At 39.2% G+C, this 25682-nt stretch overlaps 1 protein-coding gene across 1 annotated transcript; it reads right to left on the bottom strand.

The window, feature by feature from the left end:
• Window positions 1–23: 23 nt before the first annotated feature.
• On the bottom strand, window positions 24–24126 carry CIP2A (cellular inhibitor of PP2A; the record flags this gene model as incomplete). The annotated part of the gene is made up of 21 exons (XM_082330898.1): window positions 24–194; window positions 1279–1418; window positions 1943–2025; window positions 3893–4006; window positions 5689–5885; window positions 6666–6776; window positions 6860–6934; window positions 9145–9337; window positions 11463–11581; window positions 12463–12562; window positions 13330–13461; window positions 14312–14484; window positions 14957–15184; window positions 16296–16371; window positions 17071–17216; window positions 17373–17495; window positions 18466–18562; window positions 19214–19308; window positions 20888–21000; window positions 22323–22470; window positions 24025–24126. 21 exons carry the CDS (start codon window positions 24124–24126, stop codon window positions 24–26), a joined length of 2736 nt encoding a protein of 911 aa, XP_082187024.1.
• Window positions 24127–25682: the final 1556 nt, after the last annotated feature.

The raw sequence follows: 25682 nt of genomic DNA, 5'->3' as shown, positions 1-25682 counted from the left end.
ACTAAAACCTTAACAACAGAGCCCTATAAAGTGAGGTTCACTGTTTCTGCACTTAACTTGCCACCACTTAGACTGTGAATCATTGCAATCATATTGGAGTGTTTGTTCAATTCTTCCTTCTGTAGTTTTACAAGCGCTTCTTTTTCTTCCAAGCGTCCTTCCAACTGGGATTTTTGAACTTCCAGAGAAGATGCCTGCAGAAAAACAGAATGTTACTTCCTCCATTATCAACTGAAAAACATACACAATACAGAGAAAGCTGAGTGGCCTGATGGTGAATTTAAGCAAGTAATTAAAAAGCACAGTTTTAAAATTACAAGCTTGTTTCAGAAATCTTTCTCAGCTATACATTTGGTGCACATGAATGATTACAGCTACTGCCACACTTCAAAACGTTAGATACCATGGGAAAGCACCAACCCCCATGTCATCATTGTCCTATTTAAGCAGAAGTGTTCACAGTTAAGCCATCCACTTTTCATTTCAAGCCCCACACCAGTAAATATTTACTGGGAGCAAGGGAAATATTTGCTATGTACTGGATAATACTGCCTGGAGAGATTAGACTTCGCTTCCAGGGAATGGGAATACAGCAAATGCTTTGCTAGACTGTGCACTTTGTGATTGCTGATCAGTTTGCATGTAAAATGAATCTTTGCCTTGTGAGTTTACAGGCAAGCACATATAGGCTGTACTGAAGTTTTGGGGATTTTCGTTTGTTTTTTTAAACATTACCCAGTTAACTTGGTATAGCCAAACTGGTCTCTGTTTTGAAAAAAAGATATTATTTTTCTTAGAAATAAAAACAGATATTTTATTACAATTTCAAAGATCAAAAAGAAAAAACAGATGCATTTTGGTGCAAGCATATGTAGCACATGTACCTTAATTCAGGACACAAGAAAGGGGAGAAAGTAAGCCAATCCACACTTTACAGTAGTCAAAACTACTGAAGAGGAATGTGCTACATTCTCTTATTTAATATTGCACTACAGGTGCAATACAGTTTTTTTTTTCTTCCAAATGTTACGTACTCACACACCATGTCTCATATAGCCTCATTAGAACCTGACCCTAGCTTCTTTTCTCTTAAATTCGAGCTCAGCTACTCAAACTCAAAAGGTATACAATCAAAGCTGAGATAATTTGCTCTTGTCCACTACATAGAGTGCTCTAGTTTCTTTAGCCACTTTACCACTGAAATATTTACCAACTCTATCAGTTATATAGATATCTAAAATTCTGGTCTCTAGAATGCAGGTGCAAATAATTCCTTACCTTGATACTGAGTTCTTTCCTTGCTTGTTCCGTTTTACTTAATTCCTTTCTAAGAATGTCTATAGTTTGTTCCATATCTGTTTTTTCTTTCTGCTGAGCTTTCAGTTTTTCTTCCAGAACTTTTATTTTCTGTTGTAAGGCTTAAGAAAACAAACACATTAAAAGATGGGTTCCCAAACTTAGAAAAGAGATACTGCATTGCCTGGGAAACAAGGTGTTTTTCTTTTTTTTTTCTTTTTCTTTTTTTTTTTTAAAGACTCAACATGGCTGCTAATAATTGAATTACTGAGTAGTGCCACCTACTGCTAAGTTTTAGTGGTTGCTTCCAGTCATTTGCAGAAGAGTACAATTAAGCTCTTGTAATTTGCAGTTCCTACACAAAATAGTTCTAATGGACATGCTGTAAAGAGATCCAGAAGGGACATATGATGCTGTGCAGAGATTTGGTGAAGTCCATATAGTCTGGGAAATCACGTTTATGTATCTTTAAAAAAAAATAAAAATCTGTATTTGTTTCATTCAACTGTTAAATTATGTATCCCTGGCTAACTTTAAGATTTACTAGTTACTTCGTAACATACAGCTGCTTATCTAGAGCACTTAACAACATCTAGTTAATCCAGTTAGTTCTCTATGTTCAGTGACCTTTAGGTAAGTTACTTACTCTCTATTTTGCCATCTCTCTCCTGTAGCTGTTGCTGTAATTCTTTTCTGTGATCTTCAGTTTCTACCAACTGTGCAGCAGTCCTAAAATTGCAGAGAAATAAATTTTAATGGTCAAAATGAGATATGCCACCATTTCTTTGTCCTAAGAAGATAGAATGATTTTTGAATCATTTCCAATTGCTGTCAGGAGCTTCGAATCAACAAACCTATGAATTTGCAGGGTTTGAGTACAGACAAATTTTATTTCTTTTTTTTCCCCATGAAACAGTCATTCTACTCCTCTGATCATGGACGCATGTTAGAAACTACCGAAAAGGTTCATACCTGGGGCTTAAACACCAGAAACTACTGCCTTTGATTACAGCCACAAAGCATTCAAAATACCATGATAGAACTGAAATTGTCATTCAGCCTGAGTCAAAATTCACGGCCATTAGTGACAGAGTATGCTGGGGTTTTAGCCCTTAGTATTGTCCTGAATCGACAATACCATTAGTATAACCTGTTTCAGGTATTATCCATGCAAGCACATCTGTGCATAAACATTTTCCAGTACCACTCTGAACATCTTCCAGATTGTCCCATAACACTCAGCAAAAACCACCATTTCATAAGATAATGCTGTAGCCCATATGTAGGTCTGCTGCAGTCCTCACTAGTTTGGATATTTAGTTTCCACCATCATTTAATATATAGGTACTGCTATCTACCAGCTGTAACCTGAGCACTTTATACTCTGGAGCTAATCTACTTTTTCCATTACTAGCTAGACTAATCTCTAAGGCATACTCTAACTGCCACTTGCCTTGCCTAGATGGCACCTGCTGTCACTCTTAATTACTTCTTTAGCCACTTGCCATCTACCAGTTTCTAAGCTGCAGCCTCTAGCAAGAGAGGGGCCGAGTGTATTTCCACCATCTCCATTTTATTTGTGGCAGTTCAAAAATATCTAGATAATAACTGCTCCCCCGACCTGTCTTTAAATAGAGGCAGCTTTCGCCATAATACTTCCCCAATTACACTGAGCTGCCTACTGCACCAGGGAAAGTAAGTATCCAAATTTACTCAGTAGCAAACTAATGGATCGGTATGAAAATTTTTCCGTTTGAATCGGAACTCAAGGCAGTGATTTGGACCGCTCTGATTACTGACAAGGCAAGAGCCTGGAAGGATAAAGTGAACTTTGCAAGTAAAACCAAGAATAGCATTTTAGTTCTCAACTGAATACAAGGCCTGACTATGAACCTATTTTAAAGATATCTTCTGCAAAATTAAGTATTGAATACAATATCTCAAATAGGAACCCTATTCCCTTAGTTACGTTGGTGAAAGGTACATCAGACCTTTATTTTAAGCTTGTCAAGAAAGAAAAATTTATAATTAGTCCTCAAGAAGACATAAGTAATACTAGTTTTATGGTTGAGGAACGATGTTTTATACCACAGACAGATTACCAACCATCACTATTTCTAATATAATTTTTAAACATATTAGTTTAGTAGTTTTTTTTTGGTTTTTTTTTTTTTTTTTTTTTTTTTTCTAATCTGATAATATTACAGAGAAACCTTGCAGGCTAAAAGGGAATAGGTGAAAATCTTTGGGTGATAACAGCATTTAAGAATTCAACAACAACCAAAAAGACACACCCCCCCCCCCCGAATGCACCCAAGAATTGGGTTGTCTTCGTTGCTCTTTTTAATTCCTATTGTTGCTGAAGTCTGTGGGTATTCCTCCCCACCCCAATCAATACAGGAACAAACAAAATAGAGTCGCTATTACGGATTTTCATCTAACGTACACATATAAAGCAACACTGAAGCATCTTTTGCTTCCTCTAACTCCACTTCTCAGATGTTACTTAAAGCACAATTGAAAAATTGAGACTAAAGTGCTATTTAGTTTTACTGTTTATCTTTAATTTGCTTTAAAAAGACTGAATTGAACTTACCTGTCATGCTGTTGCTTGAGTGATTCATTTAGTTTCTTCATTGCTTCCATTTGTTTATTTAGTGAATTGCATGTAATCTGTAGATCTTTAAATTGTCTTTCAGTTGTTTCATACCTACAAATGAATTAGGGGGTTACGGTTGAAGAGTATAAGTGCTTTTGAAGAGCTTTTACTTTAATAGTTTGTCAAGTAAAAATACTTGACATCATCTGTGCAATCATCCCACTCAAGCTAAAAGCAAGGTGTCTGGGGGGGGGTGGAGTTTGGTTGAGAATTTTTTGGTGGTAGTTTGTTATTTGTTTGAGTGTTGGGTTTTTTTGTTTTGTTTTTTAAACGAACATATATGGAGGAAGGGAAAAAAAGCCTAGCCAAGCTTCAGTGGATCCCTTACATATCCTTAATTATTAATGATCAGGAAGCAACCTTCCTCCAGTAAGAAACTCTTAGGAACTGAGAAAACATACAGATACCTTTAGAAATTTGACATGCACAAACTGTTATAAATTAGCTATTTGCAGTCATCTTTTAAGGGACTCTGAGTCAGTCTATGACCTCTAGTTGTCTGGCGATACCGAAAACCGAACATACTGAAGAAAACGCAACATGCATTTAATACAAGTTTGAGGCAGATCTCATGCTCTAAGCAAATATTTTCCTACTTCCCTACCAAAAGGAAAATTCTCTCCCCTGATGTCAGTTATCCAACTGTTTTCAAGCAACAGTATATTTAACATGTGCAGATTGTTTAGAAAGCAAGTTTTTGCTCTATAAACATATTGTAAGGATCAGAAAGCTATTTTATTCCTACTTTGGAGAATTTACAACTGTTAGATACTAGATTGAGGCTGGTTTATGTCACATAAATTAGCGAAATACATGTTCACAGAGTGTATGGCTGCATACAGTTCAAGCAAAAAAAAGGAGGCACTTCCACAGTGACCATACTAGATACTTATTCAAGAAACCCCATATTGGACAAGTTTTATACATTTTTCCTCCCCCAATGACTCCCTTATTGGCAGCAATATGCCTTCAAAATTGTCTAATATAATGCCTGCTCCCATCATTAAGCAAGAAACTTGCTCTCAATTTTATCAGCTGCTTTGACTTGCTGACACCTAGTGACAAGACCAGCTTGTGTGAGTTGAAAAGCCAAAGCTCTTTTAAGCCTTTATTCTCCAAAAGCATATTCTATTTTCATAAATGGTTTCTATCTTTATGTACTTTTTGTGTCTCACATATCATTTTTTAGCTTAAGATCCTAAAGAAATAATGCTTCTAAGTAATTCAGGACATACAAGGTGCCTCCTTCCTCCCTACCTCACTTTTACCTAATTTCAGTCAAGTTTGCTACAGAATTGATCAAAGATGCGAGCTCCTACCTTATGTATACATACTGTATTGGCTGCTTCTCCAGACTATTTATAGCATGTCATCAAGACAGAATACAAGATCAAGGAAAGAAGCCGAGAATATGGTATAATACTAATAGAAACTAAGCATTGTTAATTCTGTTTCTTAGAGAACAATGCTCCCTTTTATACAAAGTTCATGCTATTTCCTGAACTGGACCTTCAGCATCTACAGCTTCAGTTCTCACTCCATTTAATATATTAACTTTTTGAATTACTTAAGTCAACCTCAATGACAAGCATATAGATGAAAGAAAAAATTAATTTTTCACTTAAAAACATGAAGTAGCATGTAATGTTGCCTTTCTAATATGCTTAGCCCAGTAAAGGGCTTCATCATTCTTGGAATACAAAGTATTTGTTCAGAGATCTTATGTGCCTTACCTCTGAAGAAGATCCACAGAGGATTTTTTCAGTATTTCATGTTCTTCAGCAACTGTTTGTAATTTCTTGTTGTGTTGAAAGAGCTGTTCAATATCACTCTGTGCTCTTTCAGATTCTACCTGCTGAGCTTTCAGCAGATCATTAAGTTCTTCATTTTTTCGTTCTGCATCCTTCAACATTGCAGCAAGAGTTCTTGCCTTTGAGTGGAAAGACACCCCCCCATCAAAAAAAAAAAAACAAAAAACAACCCACATTACAAGTAATTCTGTTTCACAAGTCACTTTGTAATAGGCATATTTGAGGCCATAGATCTAACATTAAAACGCCATCAGCTACGTGAAAAAAAGGATTTCTCTCACCTAATATTAACTACAAATTAATTTGTTCACTAAATTCCTTCAGCTCCCTCTATAGACAGTGTGAGGGGAGAGGGGAGAAGAAAGTAGAAGATGATACATTTTAGCTATGGATTTAGTAATCTGCAGCCCAATCTTTATTATAACCTTTAAAGAATAGAAACAATTCTGAGTTTTCAATGCACACCTCAAATACATACCCCACAGAAGCAAGCAAGCTTTATTTGAAAGTTCATCTTTGACAAGTGATTAAAAGGCTCAAACAGGAAAGAGTTCTTCATATAGCAGCAAATTCTATATAGAATTCTAGTAAGTGGCTTTATTCACTTTCAAGATTACTACCATTAAATTAACACTAATAGTTAACAAACAATAATCAGTACAGTAGGTTAGTTTTGTTGACTTCCTACAAGGGAAAGGACATTAAAAGAAACTGTTCCAAAGAACAATCCAGAGGAAAACAGGATGTTTATGATGAAAATTAAGACTGCCATAACTTGCAAGCATAGCTTACAGCTAAGCAGTATAGAGTTTCCACACATGCAGTCACAGTTAAAGCTGCCCAGACAATCATTACTCAGCCCCACCCCAGAGTCCCAGAAGGAAGCTCCTGCTACTTACCTCGGACTCAGCCTGGGCTCTCTGACACCGGTACTGAGCCATCAGCCTATCAGCCTGAGCCAGGGCTAGTGCCTTTGCTTCCAGAAGGTCTTGCAGCCTAGTTTCTTTAGACTGTATGTGGGAAGAGCATTTTTCATTAACATTTTCTGAACGTACAGACAGCAATGTACCCATGAACATTAGGTTGTACTCACTGCTACTGCCGACAGCTTCTGCTCGTAGACATCCATTATGTCAGATATCCTCGTATGAGTGATCTGCTCCTTCATCTGTGGAAACGTTTTCCAATTAATGCTACTGTAAATTTGTATTTACTTTGATACGTAACATAGGCCTAAAGAGCTCAGCAGTTCTGTGAACTCCACCTGTCCACTAGCTTTTTAAGTTCTTATTCTTATACCTGAGACTGTCTGCTCAAATGCATCCACCTGACTTTTGTGGAAAGGCTGTGAATAATTGAACTATTCAGGCCGAATAGGATTCATCTGCAGAAGATATCAGTCCAGCACTATGAAAAGTTAACATCATCACTCTAAAATAGTTCCCCTTGGTCTAATCTTGGCTGGAGAATTAGCAGTTCCCTCACAAGACACCTAAAGTAATTTGCCCTAATAGTAACAGCACAAAATGCACATGGCTAAAAATCCATGTTCATACTCCGTGGCCTTCTCAACATACAGATTACCAGAAAATGCCCAGGAAAGTTATCCTGAAAGGATACTATGCAGAATAGAACTTAACTATGTTAACCCATTGACTTAACTAAAGGAAATTTATTTACCACATATGCCACAACAAGTGTTTTTTAAAATATATGCCCAAGTCAAGTGAGAATGCTACTTGGTGATTTCAGGACATTTTTTCTTAGGCAGTGCTCCTATAACACCAGTTTTGAGCAGCTGTTCATATATGCTGATGCATGACCAAGTGCAATCTATCCCAGCTGTTCATACAGTGAACACCTACTGAAAAAGCTATCATGTCTGCACCATTTTGAACCATTATGTAAGAATTTTTTGCATATTAACAGTAGCCCCTACATAGATAGCTCCAATTCTCAGCTCATTTTCTTGTCTCTGAAGTAGGAAACAAGTAGTTTCTTTTCCTGGTTGCAAGCTTGTCATCTCTATGTCCTTTCAGATGTTACTACTATAAGAAAAGCTTCTGTAAGTTCCCTTCACACTCTCTGTATAGTAATACTATTAAAAGTGTTTTCTTGATTATGTTTTTACACACATTTGAGCTTCACACAACATACGGAACGCACACAGAGATGAAGTACTGGATATTTTAAGTGAATGTGTATATTGATTTTTAAAGGAAAAAGTTCTACCAATTAGAAAGTCTAAGAAAAGATTCACTTAACAATTCATCAACAACTTTCTCCCCTCAAAAATCAAAGCAGCTTTACAACCTGTCATATTACTGGAAGCTGCTGCATTAATGCTGTTAGGCACCTGTGGCTGCTTTGACTTATGTTAATATATACACAGCAGTGCACCTACAGGCTGTCACATGCAGTCCTGAAAAGGATGATCAATGGGAGCATCCAGTGGCAGTGAAGACTCACTTGACCTTTTTCACTATTATTCTAGCAACTGACGAACTGGTGGCTTGCTGAGTTTCTTTCTTATCAGTTACAGCAAAGAGAGGAGAGTTACAAAGCTAAGGCTGGAGGCAATGCCACTAATACAGATATCAAGCCGTTAACAGGCACTTTCTGTTAATTTTCCCTATTTGCATACTGTTCTTTTAAGCCAAAAGAAAATAGAAGCAATAATCCATCATTCAGTCTAAAGCAGCTACAAAGCAACTAACTTGCTTTGAACAGGAGAGAGAAAGGAAATATATTCAGAATCTGACAGTATGGCTTGCGAAGAAGCGCACTGTATGTGGTACCTGTTTGAGTGTCTTATTCACAATGCATGATGCTGCAGAAGGTAGCAAAAACTTTCTTCTGAAGTAATAATAGTGCCTTTTCAAGAAGGCCACAAAAATTGAACTGCAAACGCTAAAGAGTCAGCTACAGGCAAGAAAAGGAAAATGTTCACATGCCTGTTTAGGCATACAAGAGACTCACCATACTCTTACATAGCAGCATATCATCTCTATTTTATCACGGGCTATTTCTTAGGAAGGAGGGGAGGAGGCTCCTTGTACACATCCCAGCAAGTCTAGCCAGTTGGAACTGTATCTGACACCTGCCTCCACATCTGACAGCTAGAAGAGTGTGGGCAACCCCACTGGAGAAAAGAATCTCGATAAGGAGCCCAGCTTCTGATGTAGCATGAAGAATCATCACTGAATTCTGCTAAGGAGATTAGTAAAAGGGGCACATTCTAAACAGGCAGGAGTCTAAACTGAACTCAATTGATACATGCGCTATAGCCTGACACTTGGATTTTAATTTCTGTCTTTCGTGTCACCCTCCCCAGTAAAAGTATCAAATATTTAACAATGGTATATAAATTCTACTAACCTCTAGCCCTGAATGAAGTTTTTGTATTAATTCCTGTATATTTGAAGATGTGGATTCATCACCTGAAGGACAGGATGAAGAACACCTCACTGAAGTAACACTGTTCACGAGTGACTGCATTTGGATTCTTTTTGACGTGTGCTCCATTTCTTGTTGTCTATAAGCGTTATTTGCTGCAATGCTTTCACCAAGCCTATATAAACATAAAGGCTATTAATGAAACAACCTGCTACAAATATCATTGCAAGGATTGAAGATGAGAACAATTTTATATTATAATTGACTTCTCTTTCATTGAAAACAAACTACTGGGAGCAGTCACATTTGCATTATCACACGACATTAAGATGTAGTATCAGACACATGCCCAAACTGTCGAGAGATACGGAAAGTTTGGAAGAAAAAAAAAAAAAAGCGCCAGCCTGTCATGGCTAGCCTTTAGAAACAAATGCAGTATCTCACCAGAAAGAGCATGGTACTCAGCTCTTCTTGAGCAGAACAGATCAGATTGTCTGTCTCTTATTAATTTGAGAAACAGGTTATTTCACATGTCATTATTCAACTTAACTAGGCCACTGTTTCTAAGTAGGAATATTGAGAAGGTATTTAGTAAGGATTTTATTAGGCATAAAAGTAAGAAGATTGAATCATGAAAAGGCAGAGTGCTACCAATAAACCTTAGTTTTTCCTTGTCTGCGATGCTATTTTACAATACTGTATTGAGTACAGCACATTTCATTTTGTAAGTTTTAATCAAAATTTAAATATGCAGATAAAAGTGCAATCCATTAAAATTTGTACCAGGAAGAGAACACAAAAGCTTAGACATAAGTAACTACAGTACCTATATTCCAGCATCTGTATGTAACTTGTGGTTGGTATTTTCAAGGCAGCTACTAATGACATGTTCCAAATCAGAGAGAGTGAGAAGTCAAAAGAGCTGATTTTTGAGGCACCAGTCAAAAAGTTTTTTCCTGTCAATAAATTCCTTAATTACTAAGTTATCCCAACCACTTCACTGAAGTGCTGTCTCGATTGCTTCCTAAGTGAACAGAGCCTATTTTTAACTTGCATTTATAGACATTTTATTTGGCTACTCCATTGTACAACTCCAGGCATATTGGATCATACAGATCCTTCATTCTTCCAGCCAGAGTATTTGTCACTGGCCATTATAAAAATGTTTCCTATATCCACAAAAATCATGTGATCATTGAATAGTTGAGGTTGAAAGGGACCTCTAAAGATCATCTAGTTCAACTCTCCTGCTCTAAGCAGGTTGCCCAGGACTAAGTCCAATAGTTTTGACTATCTCAAAGGATGAAGACTCCACAGCTTCTCTGGGCAGCCTTTTCCAGTGTTTGATTCCCTTTACAGGAAAAGGTTTTCTTTTCCCCTCCCTTGTCACTTTTAGTTTAAAGTCCTTAATCCTCAGTCTCATGGTCATGGAAACTAAATCAAAACTGTTTCCAACACTGGCTGCACAACCAATTGTTGGCCTAGAGAACCTGTCCACTCCTCCTCAAGCCCTTCCCCTCTCCCTGGCAGAATCGAGGGAAACATCACCTGTGCCCCCATGGCTTCCAGCCATTGCCATCATAGGAGCCTCCATTTCCCAACCTGATAGGCATAGACTCTGTCTGCCCCTCCTTTGGTACATCTGGGGTCTCGGGCACTTGAAACTGCAAGGTCTTGAAGAAGGATCTGGTCAGTCAATCTCTTCGTCATCATCTCCGATATTCACAGGCTGCTGACGTCCCACAGCTCCTTTATTTGGCACCACAGATCCTCACCAACTGCACACCTCCCGCAGGCTAGAAGATGACCTCCTACTGCCCCAGCCTTAGTAAGGGGTCCCAAACACTCCCGGCAGCCCAAGACCTCTGGAGTTGCATACCTCTTCTGAAACTCTATTTGGGTTGGCGCTTCAACTTTCAAAATTTATTTTGTACCAGTTTTGATGGTTTTACAGACATTCCTCTACTTAAACACCACACCTCCCTGCCCCGTATTTCTCCCCTGAAGTCTAGTAAGATGCACTCCAAGTAGAAAGTTTCAAGAACAGACTTCAGACAAATGAACCCTGAGGGACATAAGTCAGTCACATCTGATATTAATTGAATACCATCAGCATTTGAACTAGTTCCTCTGGCCTCCAAGATCACCACTGTCTCTTAATTGCGGATAAAGAACACACATGACATTTTTTCTAAAGTTTCTGTCTCTGATGCACTGAAGGTAATATGCCAAGAAACATGAATATCACTAAGCCCATAAAAATCTCAAATCCTACCAGACTACCACAAAAATAAACTTACAGTACGGCAGGAAAATCTGGTAAGGGTGCAGCCTCAAACAGTATTCCAAGTCCCACTTGGACTTGCTCTCTATGGTCTGATGTTAAAGCAAATGTCAAAGGCGTAATCAAGCGTTGATCCTAAAAAAGAAACTACTTTGGTCAAACAAGATATAACAGTCAATGACAAAAAAACCCACCCAGACAGCACAATATCAAGGCCTATGAGAACAGAAATGTTTTATTCAAAAACTTCATCTACCTTCTTCAAGTTTGCCCTTCTAAGTTTCTGAGCCTGAAGTCAATGGAAGAGATGTGATTTTAAAAATAGTTTACACTTTGGAGTATTTAGAAATGTGTTTTCTCATTAAAGCCAATGCAACACATATAGAGACTACTTAATTCCTTCAAGTTTTCAAGTGCTTGATTTCCATCATCAAGCGTCACAAGCTTAAGTTTTATAAGGATTTCCTGAGGACTGTAAAACTCTCATTGCTACCCATTAAATTACACAATTCCCATTCTTGGAAGAAAACCCTCCAAAACAGCATCAAGTGTTTGACTATCTGAATTACTTTTCCACCTACAAAGTAAATTGTTAAGGTACCATCTGACCAATAGTTACCAGAAGCTGTTTTGACTACGCAAAAATCACAAATTAGCTGTATATATTTAATAGTAACCAACCCCACAAATAATTATATGGTTGTGATAACTTTTTTCCAGTTTGCTACCTTTAAACTGCAGGCTTAATGCAGTCTTAAAAGGATAATTCTTACCAGGCAGCTGAAGTATGATTTCACATGCATTACTGAAATAAATGATTAGAGTAAAAGCAAACTGCTTTTCTTTTAGAAGAACTAACAATGAAACAACCTTTAAGAATTGTGCCTGGGGGACTGTATTTTCCTGGAAGTTTTACCACTTCAGAGATAAGCATGGAAAACATTCATAACTAAAACTACTGTAGTGCAATAACACTTTCCTTAAGATATGCTTCATACGACATTTTAAAATCATACCTGTAAAATTTTGTAGAAGCTGACCTCCATACCAGGTACATCCTGCTTCAGTCTGCTCATAAGATCAAGTGTTTTCAAAATAATATCAGCAGCAAGTTTGCTTTTAAACATACAAATAGAAAAGCAAAGTGGGGAAAAAAAGGCAGAACAAGATTTGTCAAATCAGCACTGATAAGTTCAGTCAATTTAAAAAAAATTAATAAATACCTTCACAAAGAAATTAGATTTGTCTAGCAAGGCAACAATGCCAACACCAGAGATCACAGAGTTCCTCGGACATGCTGCCGAGCTTCTCCAGCATGCCAAGGATGGCAACAGTGAAGACCAAAAAAAACACTTTCAAGTTGAAAGTGAGGAGGGTTTAATCATAGATCCAATTATATTTCACTATTTTTTGGCCATGTAACTCTTAGTCATATCGACATTCAGGTTAATGACACGGAGCTGAAGGAATGTATATTCCATTTTCAGTGCAATAACAACATATTGGGAGGGGGAGGGAATATTTTTGAATTCTGGTTGCATAAAATCAAAATGAAAAATTAGGTGCCATGAGCAGTTCTAGTAAGCTTCAACTTGGATAAGCTCAAGCTACTGCATGAGGTTTAAGGTCATTGTTCCACTTAAAGTGGAAACACTTTATGCCGAAAACAATACCTGAATGTTTAAGCTAGGGTTTACTTATTCAACCAACCAGAAACATTACTTTCTATTGCCACAAAAACATTAAGTTTGATTTTAAAAATAGCATTGATTTACATTCATTTAAATGGTACTTTCAACTACAACATACTTTCCATTGGAACAATATCACAACTGTCATACAAGTCTTGCTAAATTACATTTTACATAAAATTGTGTGCTCACCACATTTTAGAGTCCACTACTTTTGTCCCAAAACCAGTATCAATCCCACTATAGGTAAACTGGTGTTCTATTAGAGACATGCATTGGCTGGCAGTCAGTACCTTCGACGCATGCATTTTCAGTACGCCATCTCTACAGAGCAGTAGACTGAGTTAAGAATAAACTTAGTACACCTGTGCTTAGGTATTGGCACCAAAAGGCAACATTTTCTACTACTAAAGGACACAAAAGTTAGTGTATCAAAGCACAAGAGCCTCCAAAAATGCTTTTAAAACCCAACTACATAAACCACTTAAGTCATGCTTAACTCACAAGCCAAGTAAGCTTCAGTTCTCAATTAAAACACACACTTACTTGGAAAAAAAACAGCCAAGGGAAACCACAATAAAATAAGTGGCATAAAGAAAGATGTTGAACAAAAGGCAGAGAAAAATCAGTCCCTAATACAAGAACTAGTTCTCTAGGAGTAACTTAGCAAAGAGACTTTTTCACAGAACTCATCTCAGATGCAGGACTATGTCCTGCAGTCACGTCCTCCTTACTGCATGACACCGTGAACACTAAGGACTCCAGGAGGCGTGTAAAACTATCATTCCTCGTTATTTTTCCTTGTTTCACTGATCTAAATATATATCATACTTGGCAGGGAGCTGCACTTGACTTAGAGAAGTGAAAATACTACATTGATCAAGATGACCCAAACTCCCCTTGCGATTTCAACAGAAAACAGTCATCTTCATTTTTGATCTGCAAAGTGCTTCTATACTGTTGAATAGCCACCGCATTTTATCCTGCACCGCTGTATTACACAATTTCACAGCAATTAGAAAGCTACTTAAGGTCTTTCAAGATGACAGTCCTAAGTAAAATTAGGGCAGTCATTGTCATTAAAAGCTATTAAAGTGACCCAAGATGGACATTTCTTCTAACATCTTAGAGCAGATCATGGTGGAGGAATAATAAATGAACTGCCAATAGGCACATAAAAAGGATATTTGTCAGGACGTTAATAGCCTTGACCATTCTTTCACACTTTTTCTTCACTAATGGCTCATCCACAATCTCTTCTGGCATCTGAAGATGATCAAGAAGAACAGGCAGCAAAAGATCCACAAAGTGTTCAGCTGAGGTGCTGTTCCCACTATTAATAACATCCTGTAATAAACACATTTTATGTCAATATTTAAAACTACAGAACAAGGAAGCCAAGCCTACTCTATACCCCTTCCTCCACTAGCCCGTCTTCTAGCTTTCCCAGCCTCTCCCTATTTCAGGTTTAAGGCTGCTGATCAGTATCACACTGGAAAAAACTTTAACAAAGAGCACAGAAACAGCAGAAACTTCCTCGCAAGTCCTAGAAAGCAATTGTTTGATAGCTTTTTATCTACCTCATGACTTCAGGAGCTGCCGTATCTTCCACTTAACTTTCAATGCAGACATATTTCTAAAATATAGGATGTCTTTAAAAGAAAAGTTGGTTTACAAAGTATGGAATTCTAGAACAGGAGGAAATTTATTTCAGGTATATTTTTACATGCTATTTTTCAAGAAAATGCTAATAGTTGTTTAAAAATCAATTAAAAACATAGCTGCTAAGAAGCTCTTTAAACTCTATCAGTCTTGGTACCTCAAAAATCTCTTTGAATAGTTGCAATGCTAGAACTGAACAGTCTTCAGAGCCTTCCAATGGTTGGTTTGACAAGTGCACCAATGCAACAGATGGTTCCAAAGTCTTTGAGCGAGTCACAAATCTGGTATTTCCAGAGACTGGTAAGCCAGATGGTTCCAGTATTGCCTGCCGCAGGGTATGACGCAGTTCTACCACAGAACAGAAGGCAAGCAGCAGTTCTAAGATCTGTGTGAAGTGAATAAGAGTTCAAATGCTTTTAAATCAAGTACTTACACAGAAATTGTAACTCCCATAGCACAAGTTTAAAGAGATAGGCAAGTTCTATGCAACTCCTTTTAGCACTTTAAAGTTCTCTGAAGAATAGTTTTCTTTCCTTAAAGCCAAGTCAGCAGCAGAAATACAGTTCATTAGACTGATGAAAGCTTGTGACAGTTAGTATTCATTGTATCGCCTTCCCTTTTTTAAAAAGCACGACTGCTGGCTAGCGACCTAATAAGCAGTAGAAACACGTATACGCTCACAATGAAGAAAGCTATGGAAGGGAAAACATTCAGAGATATGAATGGATGAGCATGTGCATACTCAAGAGACGAAAAGGAAAGCACCTGGAAAGCTCCTTGTCAATATGTCTTTCTAAATAAAACCAATAAACAACAACAAACATCACATACACAGAAACATTAGCATTTATCATTTACTATGATGCCAAACACATTCCTAAAAAAAAAGCTTAAGATTCATTTCACAGATGTATTTAGCCCAAATATTTTCACAACATTTCATATTTTAGCCTTTAGCAACAGCTGGCTAATGTTTCATTTATGTAAGGTGGCAGTGAGACAAAGTTGAATGCAACAGTTAACTGCTTAACCAAACACAGCATCAATTTGATTAACAAATATGAAAGAGCTTATTCCTAAGCCTTTGAAAGTAGCATCATGGTTCCCTGATCACCAGTTCAAAGTCTGAGTAGTATTAATTCAAGTTTTAGCCAATGAAGTGGGGTACACACTGCATTTCCGGTAGATCCCAAAATTTCTTATTAGCCAAAGCACAAGAAGTGTTTATGTTGGCTTTTTGCCTTTATGTCTGCTGCCTGAAGGCAGACACACATAACCTGGCAAAAAACCCCAACCATTACAAATTCAATCTGACAGCCCTTCTAACAACTAGAAAATATAAACTTGGTGAATACCATAGGTCACTTAAGAGTCCTGAAGTCAACGTACTTCGTTATCAACCCTTGTACATGAGGAACCTACTTATGATTACAGAAGAACTAGAACTAGATTAGGAATTGTACCCTCTTAGGCTTAAACTGAAAAAGTATAAATACCTTAGATGATGAATCAGGATCCCTTCCATGAAGAAGGTCTAATACTTGACCAAGGCATGAGGTAAAGTGCTCATATCTACAGCATACATAGATGAGAAAAGAAAAATTAAAAAAATGGAATTTCAACAATCAGACATTTATACCAAGTGATGAATGCAAGTGCCCTATTCTCCCCCTTACCTCCAAACACTTCAAGTGCAATGATAGTTTTGATAATGTAATTTCTATTTAACATAGACTAAGCTTTAAAAATATTCTAAGAATGAAAGCAAATTCCTTAAAATAAGCCAAGATTTTCCAGCTATTTTTGTTAGATTTAGATTCAAATTCAGCAAACGAATTCTGCTAGCTGAATTTGCAGAACGACTAGTCAAGCCCTCCACAGAACTACTCTGTAATGCCTTCCAGTAAAATTATTACAACTTCAACCATACTGTTCCACTTCAAGATAATACAGGCCTGTAAAAGGCAAGATAGCTATTCATCAAGTTGTCTGACCACTGATACTGTCCAGACAAATAATTACTGAACACAACTATTAAATATTACTTAAGTGTCAATGAAAAAACAGATTTGGATTCACACTTCTGTGTGAAACTAGTAACACAAGAATCCTTTAGTTTTGAGTACAGCAGTTATAATCAACTAGTAACATTCAAAAAGCATCTAGGGAATTTTTTCCAATGTTTGGTTCAGAATGCAAATAGCATACAGCAAAGACACTGAACAAGAGCTTGGGAAAAATATCCTGTACTTTTAGGAAGTGAAGCTATACCTGGTAAGATAATCTGCAACTTTGGGGTTCTTCAGAAGATCCATGAGTAGATCAACTGAGTATTTTCTTGTTAGAGTACCATCTCCATTTACAACAATATTGAATATTAACTGAAATGTCTGATGGATATTTCGAGCGTGAAAGAGCTAAAAAGAAAAACAAAAGTTAGGTATCGGCACATACTTCCTTTGCTGGGTCTCTTGCTTATTGAAATTAGCTGGCATTGGAATTTTATTTTGCCAGTGTGACTATTAGTTTTATCTACAACTTAAGAACAGAACAGACTTCAAAGAATCACTTACTTTTTCTCCTACTTCTTCATTTAAAGTAAGGCTTGATAATACTGAAAGTGCAAACACAACCATAGTCAAACTACTATGGGCCAGGAAACTTATTAAGGTACGATAGAAACTCTTCACATTATTCTAAAGCAAAGAGGAGAAACATAGGCATTATACCTTTCATTCTGTTCTGTAAAAACACCAAACTTACAGATTATACATATTTATAAATAAGCCATACAAATCATGAACAATAATACAAAAAATATTAGAATGATAACTGTTCTCTAGGAAATCTATTCTAGTGTTCTACTGCACAATACTGGTGTTGATGTCAATGACTAAATTCTCTGTTGAACTTGTATAAGGGAAAAAAACCCAACACCAGAAAACCCAAGGAATCAGTATTTTAAAGAAAGATGAGAAAGTCATTTTGCTAAAGTCTCTAATAAAAAATAGCCACTGAAAATTGACCCCCAACCCTTCTCTGCTCAGTGATCAGATCTGACAATAGTTCTTCCTTCCCCTCCCACCACCTTTCTTCCAAGGTAAACAGTACAACATTCACTACCATGTAGATGAATTTGTATTTCTGAATTGAAAAATAAGCTATATTAGCACTGATTTATGAAAAGACGGGAACCGAATAGCTCAGACATGGATGTGTTTTTGAGCATTCAAGAGCCCTGACATCAAGACCAGTGGTTATTTTACTGATTTATCTTCTAAAAGGCAGAGCTCTTTCTTGGCCGAAGTTAATGCGGCTTACCAAAAACCCAACTGCAATCTTTATGTGTTTAGTTTTTCTAAGGAAGAATGCTCAAATTTTAAATTCATCTTTCTTTCACAGGGAACAGTTGCAGAAACTGAATGCATAACACAAGCTAGGGCGACAACATAGAAATGTAAAGAAGGGAAGAGAATACCCAACTTCCTGTTCTACTGGTTATTTTCTCCAATATGGGAGAAACAACCGCCAACTCTGGAGAACAAACAGGTTAGGGTTGTTATTGCTGCAAACAAGTGCATAAGAAATACTAAGGTGATTCCCCAGAGTCAAGTAACTCTCTTGCCCTCAAGCCCGAGAATCATGCCACAAAACCAAAACTCTTACCAAAGATTTTATCTGAGTTTGAATAGATAAGTTGTGACGACAGAGATTTGCCAGGAGTCCTAAACACGGTATCGTTAACTCATCCTCAGTGGATTGACTTAAAAGAAAAGTCAAAAAATTTAAACAAAGATGTTTTTATTAAAGCATCCAGAATTTATTTACGAGAATTTGTGGGTTGGGAGCCTTTTTGTTTTTATTGGGTGTTTTTTTTGTTTGGTTGGTTGGTTTTGTTTTGTTTTTTAATTAGACACCATTCTGCCAAGCAAAGCAAAATTCAGATTGCAATCCCCATAGTGTGGGCAGTTTTTAACTGAGCACATCTGTAAAAAAACCACAGTATCAGAGATCAGTACTATCAAAGGTCCTTTACTGCAGGTGTTTTTAATAGTCATTAGATCTCTTACAAGGACACTTGCACAAAATTCATATTAATCTAATATAAGTCTGTTCCTAATGGCAAGCATGAAGTTTCTCCTAGCTTTTCTCTTTGTTAGCTCCCTGCTCCCGGGGGGGTGTGGGTGTGGGCTAAGAGGCCAATTAATGGTCAATCACCCAAAATCCCACAATCACTGCATTTGACAATCTGTAACAACATGGTTTTCAAAGAAAAATCATTGTTAGCTTCAGAGCAAAAATGTCACCGCTCACCCTGAAGACCAGGTTAGTGCAATATGCTAATAGCCTTCAGAAAGTTTCAAAACTTAGCTAGATATTTCCCATAAGAAAAGACAACTGAGTACAGACTTACACATGATGCATTAGAAATGAAATTAATTCCTCGATGTTGGCACCAGCGCAAAAGACTGGAACATTGTAGGTTAGCCTCTGCAGCAACTGAATACTCTGAGGAAATAAAAAGCTATTCACATATGTCTTTCCTATAGCATCTCACTGAAGAATGTTACAAGTTACAAAAGCTGAAACTGAAAGGACAAATAACAAGACACCACAACTGAATTAATTTTCAGAGTCTGTAATGCTAACATAACAATTACACAAGCTGCTGCAAGCACATTGAGTAACATCCTGCCACACTGATGCGCTTATTAAAAGCCCAAACAGACGAAAAAGGTTCTATTCTGACAGACGAGTTACCTTTTTAGCCCATCCAATTCTCCCCTTTGCCTCGTCAGCAAGTTCTCCATTCTTTCAGCGAGAAAGGGGCTTTGTCCTATTGAAAGCTCTAGAAGTTTCATGAAAATCCAAAAAGCGCTTTGCAGCCTCTTATGGAAAGTATGTTTATAGGAAAACGGGTTTGCTGTAAAGACCGCCAGCAGATCTAATGGTAGCGAAGTGCTTCATACAGCAATCTTCAGCACATAACTGAGTTAATATGAAGTTAATATACTCAAACATGACAAAAATCACAGCATAGGATAGCAGCTGAAACAAAATCTTACCATATAAATATCTAAGAACTTAAAAGGTCTTATAATTGGACCTACTTAGTGACTACAAAATCTCTCGCATTAACTGGCAAGTCACCTGGATCCCTAAGCCTTCCAATACTCCTAGTGCTTTAAGAAATAGACAAACTGAGAGCAAAGTGTTCTTTACTGGGTGCTTGACTCATTTTCCACAGATCAAGCGCAACAGAACTGCCAGCAAATTCATCTTCTGTTTTCCCTCTCCAGAAAAGAGATGTGACCACAGGTAGCCAGCAAGTACTTGCTGAAAGCTCAGAGCCATATATGAGAAAAACTGTACATATTAAAAAAAAAGAAAGAAAACTTTGTCCAACTTTACTGTTCAATGCACAAAAAGGACAAGTTAAAATTGGTGAAGTCAGACTATGAGATATCATGTGTTCACAAAAAGAAAAAAAATCAATAATGTCTGCACTTGGCTCCTAAAAAGCAAGCTTCTATTAGCACAGCCGCCTTGCATTCACTGGCAGATAGTACTGACCAGAGGGAAGGAAGCATACATGCCCTGCAAACATTTCATGAGACCTGGCAGCCACAGCTTTTCTTTCACTCCTTCACAATTGCCTGTCAAATTATTGATTAGATGAAATGAACTCCAAGCTTTTGTTATGAACATTAGGAGAAATAACTAAATACCTCAACTGGAAAATAACCTTCCAAGCTCTCAGCAGTGATTTTTTGAAATAATTTCAAAAACAGGTTTTTTGTTTGGTGTTTTTTTTTTTGTTGTTGTGGTTTGGTGGTTTGTTTTTGTTTTTTTTAAATTAGAGCAGGTGAAAAGCACAAGCAAGATTAAAGAGACAATACAAAGAACTCCATGCAGTATTAAAATCCTGTCATACTAGCCTCATAAAGCACATAAAATACACAGCTAAGATTAACTTTCTCTCAACACGTTATTTCAGATAGAGCTTTTAAAGAGTTATTATATGCATACAGTAAAATTTATACTATGTAACAGTAGCCAAATATTATTAAGCATTATTTCCTGTTACCTGTAATAACACTGGGTCACTAAGACAAGTAGAACTTCGATGAACCACTCCTGCCAGCACGCTGGTCAGATTGTAGGTATCCTGAAGAGCTTCTCTAGTCTCATTGTCTAAAGCTAGAATTTAAGAATTATTAACAAAAAACCCTATCTAATAGCAAAAGCAACTGTTGTATTAGCTACCAATCTAAGCAGAAGCCAAAGTCTTTGACCAGTTTTTCCATGTGTATTTCACAAATAACTACAAATAAATGACAGCTCCTATGCACTTCCATCTCTACTTTACTTCTGAACTTACAGTTAATTGAAACACTAATACTTTTCCTTAAGATGCTTGGACACCGAAGGAATGGCCTACTTCCTACCTACAAAGTTTTAGTTCTGTTTGAGATCTTGAAACCCGCACTTAAAAGCCTTTGAAGCTTAAAATCAATGATCTCAGTTTCTTGCTTCGCACTATGGTGGGCAAATAGACTAAAACTGATACCTTGATAGGGTTATCTAGCAATAGCTAAATAAAAAAAGGCAGTTCCACTCAGGCAGTCCCGGAAAAGATGTAGCAAACAAGGATGACAGACAGGTAAAGCAACAGATGAGTTGGAGGAGGACTAATTCTTAAAATTTTCCAGACTCAACAGTTTGGAAATGATAGTTAAGAACCCCAGTAACAAATATAATTTTACAGTAACTGTTTCAAAAACATAAAAGGAAGCTCAAAGAGGCTAAAAACTCCAAGAACCAGAGAAGAGAAACAAGGGGTCATCATAAAAGACTCAGATCTTGAACAACTACTCATTCATGATGAGAAACTAAGCAGTGAAGGGATAATTTTTCCCTGTGTATGTAACCTACATATGTAGGTTATGGTGAGCACAGAGCTCCTGTGAAATGGCGGGGGGGGGGGGGGGGGGGGGGGGGAGCATCTCAAGAAACAAGAGACAATTTGTAATTGGGAAACTTGATGCACACAGGCCCAGGCCATTGGAGAGGCCAAACTGCCACCCAGCACACACTGCAATGGGAAAGGTAAACTAAGGCGATGACAGTTGTTGATGTAACATGGCTTCTTCCTATCTTTGCATCCCTTAGGCAGGTTTCTTCACTTCCTTAAAAAAAGGTAGTCTTTTCAAGCTCCAAAAATCATGGACAAGAGAATAATTCCTCACCCTACCCACTGAGGAAACAAATTCTGACAAACATGATCACTGTCATTGCACAGTGATGACTTCAAATCTGCTTCTCATAGTGATTTAACATCTTATCTGGCCTTGTATGTACAGCCAGGTGGCTCAGCCAAGCACTCCCCTACAATGAAAAACACTTATTCTTTCACACCTTATGTTTTTTCCAACAAGTCCATCACCCATGCCACAGAATCAGCACCTGTCTTGTCTTTCCTTTCCCAGACCAAAGATAAAAAGTTCAGATGCAAACCTTACCTAGTTGTGATAGCAAAGTCACCACAGACAAGGTTAGAGATGGGTTTATATTAGCGTCCTCGAGGAGTTCTACTAGGCAACTAAGACATTCACTTGGTAGAATCTGGTTTGAAGCAAATAATCGTGTAAGCTTCAGCCCAGAGATAACCTGGAGATAAAGGGAGAAAAACAACTTTAATTACTCAACTGCAACAAAGTATTTAACCCAGAAGTTGTATTAAATAGATTTTGCCCCATTTGACAAAAGGAGAATGCAAGTGCCACTCTAACAGGACATTTGTATTCACATTTGCTGCCAAAAAAAAAAAAAAAAAACCCGTTTTGAAAAAATCTGATTTTCATTCCTGTGGATGTGTTCCCTTTACTCTTGAAAAGTACCAAGGTTACATTGTGAGCATTTAGAACATATTGGGGCTTCTTTTCTTTGCTTGCTGACAGCATTCATAGTAACAGCATTCATTTTAATCTTATAGCCGTAGCAGAGCAACACTTTGTATTTCTTCACACATTGAACAGAGTTAATACCAGGTTGCTCTTCCTACATATGTTTTAGCATAGATAAAAGACAATGTTTATTTATTTTGAAAAAACAACCAAACAGATTGCTCAACACAAACATTTAGCAATCAGCCTTCAGCTCAACCCAACAGCCTCCTTTCTAAGGACACGGACAGGAACCCCAAGGTGCCACTCTGCAGGAAGGATAAGTAGTAACAGGTAGTGCTGCTTTGGGAGCACTGCGGGCTTGAGATGAAAACACAGAACCTGAGTTCAGGGAAGCCTATATAAGAAGATGTTGAAAATGCTACACTTGCACATCAATACAGGTAGAGACAAGTTATACTTGCGTAATAGAGCAACATAATGCTATTTTTGCATATCCTCTGTGTACCTCTTTACAATGGATACAGAGAAGAACGCTAAGCTAAATACTAACTCTTATATTAATGTTTTGGCAATTAAAAAAATAAATCTGTATTTGAAAAAGGTACCTTGCAGATTAAGCAATTCAGTCAATGTGTCAATCTCTGGCCATACCAAGCGTGCCCACCGCCAGGGCTGTACACGCGGCTCTACCCGGAGGTCAGGGGAACGGACAGGCCCACCAACCCCTTCGCAGCAAACACCTTTGATGACTACCTGTTGCATGAACTTGGCAAACTCCAGATACAAGACCAGTTCATCATTCAACGTCTGTTTTTAAGTTGTGAAAATAAATGATCCTCGTGGCTCAGAATTTAGGGAATATTAAAAAAAAAAAAAGAGAAGCCCCTCATAAGGCACATATATGCTTAGCCTATGTGCATATATACATACCGCACACCTGTAAATACACACGAACACCATAAAACATTATAATAAAGGACATAGTAATAGTCCGGTGATCTTGCTAAAAACTGAAACGTTTTTTCGGTCCGACGGCCTCCCTGGGCCACCAGCTCCCCAGGCAATCGGTCACCGGGGGAGCTTCCCCATCTCCGGCCGCTGAGCCGCGGGGGAGGCCGCGGGCCCGGCCCGGCCAGCGCCAGCGGGCCCCTGCAGGCAGCGGCGGGGCGGAGCCGGCCGAGGCCGGGCCCCGAGGAGAGCCACCCGTGCCCCCAAGCCCGAGGGGACACCACGGCCACCCCCGCATTCCCGGCCGCGCCGCCCCGCTCCCACCGCGGCCGGGGTGGGGGGCGGGCAGGACGGGCGCCGCTCTCACCTCCAGGCTGCGCTGCAGGAGCGCGGCGTTGGGCGGTGTCTTGGCGGCCCGGTACTGCGTGGCCGCCAGGAGCAGGGACTTCATGCAGCCCGAGGCATCCATGGCGCCTCAGCTAGCTGCTCAGACGCGCGAGCGACAGACACCACTCGTATTTCCCGCCGCCGCCGCCATTTTGATGGCAGCGTCCACTGAAAGGGAGCGGCCGCCTACCCCGCGGGGCATGACGGGAAGCACCGCCTCCGCCATCTTCTTTAAGGGGGACGGAAGCGGGGAGGAGCCCCGGCGGGGCGCGCCGCCGCCATCGGCGGCCTTGTGTCGGGGCTGGGGGAGCAGGGGGAGCTGCTGCTTCACCCGCTGAGAGAAAAGTGGGGGAAATCCAGGGCATGCAGCCCCTTGGTACCTCCGGCTTTAGCGCCGAGGCGATGCAGAAACTTCACACACACGGCCATACTGTTGTTTTGCAAAACAACTCTTAAATCGGTGGCGTCATCATTCATCTCCTTCTTTCTTGATGGAAATGTCCCTGGCGTCAGTCTAGCTCCAGTTACTTCTCTGTGATGCCAGATAGCAGGAGGGTTTTGCAGAGGTGTTGGAGGGGCTGGGGTGCTCGCCTTCTCTCAGTAGTCCAGGGCTGTCCATGATTCCTCAGGGCGGGGGCTGTCCTCTTCCTCGCAATGAGCTGGGGTCCTTTAGTCATGCTTACTTAACCATGACGATGCAGTAGAAACGTAAACTCTCAATCATAGAATCATAAAATCATAGAAACATTTAGGTTGGAAAAGACCTTTAAGATCACTAAGTCCCACTGTTAACCTGTCACTGCCAAGTCCACCACTAAACCATGTCCCTAGGCACCACATCTATCCGTTCTTTAAATACCTCCAGGGATGGGGACTCCACCACTTCCCTGAGCAGCCTGTGCCAGTGCCTGACTGCCCTTTCAGTGAAGAAGTTTTTCCTAATATCCAACCTAAACCTCCCCTGCACAACTTGAGGCCGTTTCCTCTTGTCCTATCACTTGTCACTTGGGAGAAGAGACCGACCCCCACCTCGCTACAACCTCCTTTCAGGTAGTTGTAGAGAGCAATAAGGTCTCCCCTCAGCCTCCTCTTCTCCAAACTGAACAACCCCAGCTCCCTCAGCTGTCTTCTCATAAGACTTGTGCTCTAGACCCTTCACCAGCTTCGTTGGTGATGCTCTTCTCTGGACACGCTCCAGCACCTCGATGACCTTCCTGTAGTGAGGGGCCCAAAACTGAACACAGGATTCGAGGTGCGGCCTCACCAGTGCTGAGTACAGGGGCACTATCACCTCCCTGGTCCTGCTGGCCACACTATTCCTGATACAAGCCAGGATGCTATTGGCCTTCTTGGCCACCTGGGCACACTGCTGGCTCATGTTCAGCCGGCTGTTGACCAACACCCCCAGGTCCATTTCCTCCAGCTAGCTCTCCAGCCACTCCTCCCCCAGCCTGCAGCGTTGCATGGGGTTGTTGTGACCAAAGTGCAGGACCTGGCACTGAGCCTTGTTGAACCTCATACAGTTGGCCCCAGCCCATCGATCCAGCCTGTCCAGGTCCCTCTGCAGGGCCTTCCTACCCTCCAGCAGACCAACGCTCCCGCCCAGCTTGGTGTCGGCTGCAACAGTCCCTAGGTTAA

Source organism: Platalea leucorodia (genome assembly GCF_965183815.1).
Source record: "Platalea leucorodia genome assembly, chromosome: 2".
NCBI lineage: Eukaryota > Metazoa > Chordata > Aves > Pelecaniformes > Threskiornithidae > Platalea > Platalea leucorodia.
This window is presented reverse-complemented; position numbering and strand designations above follow the sequence as displayed.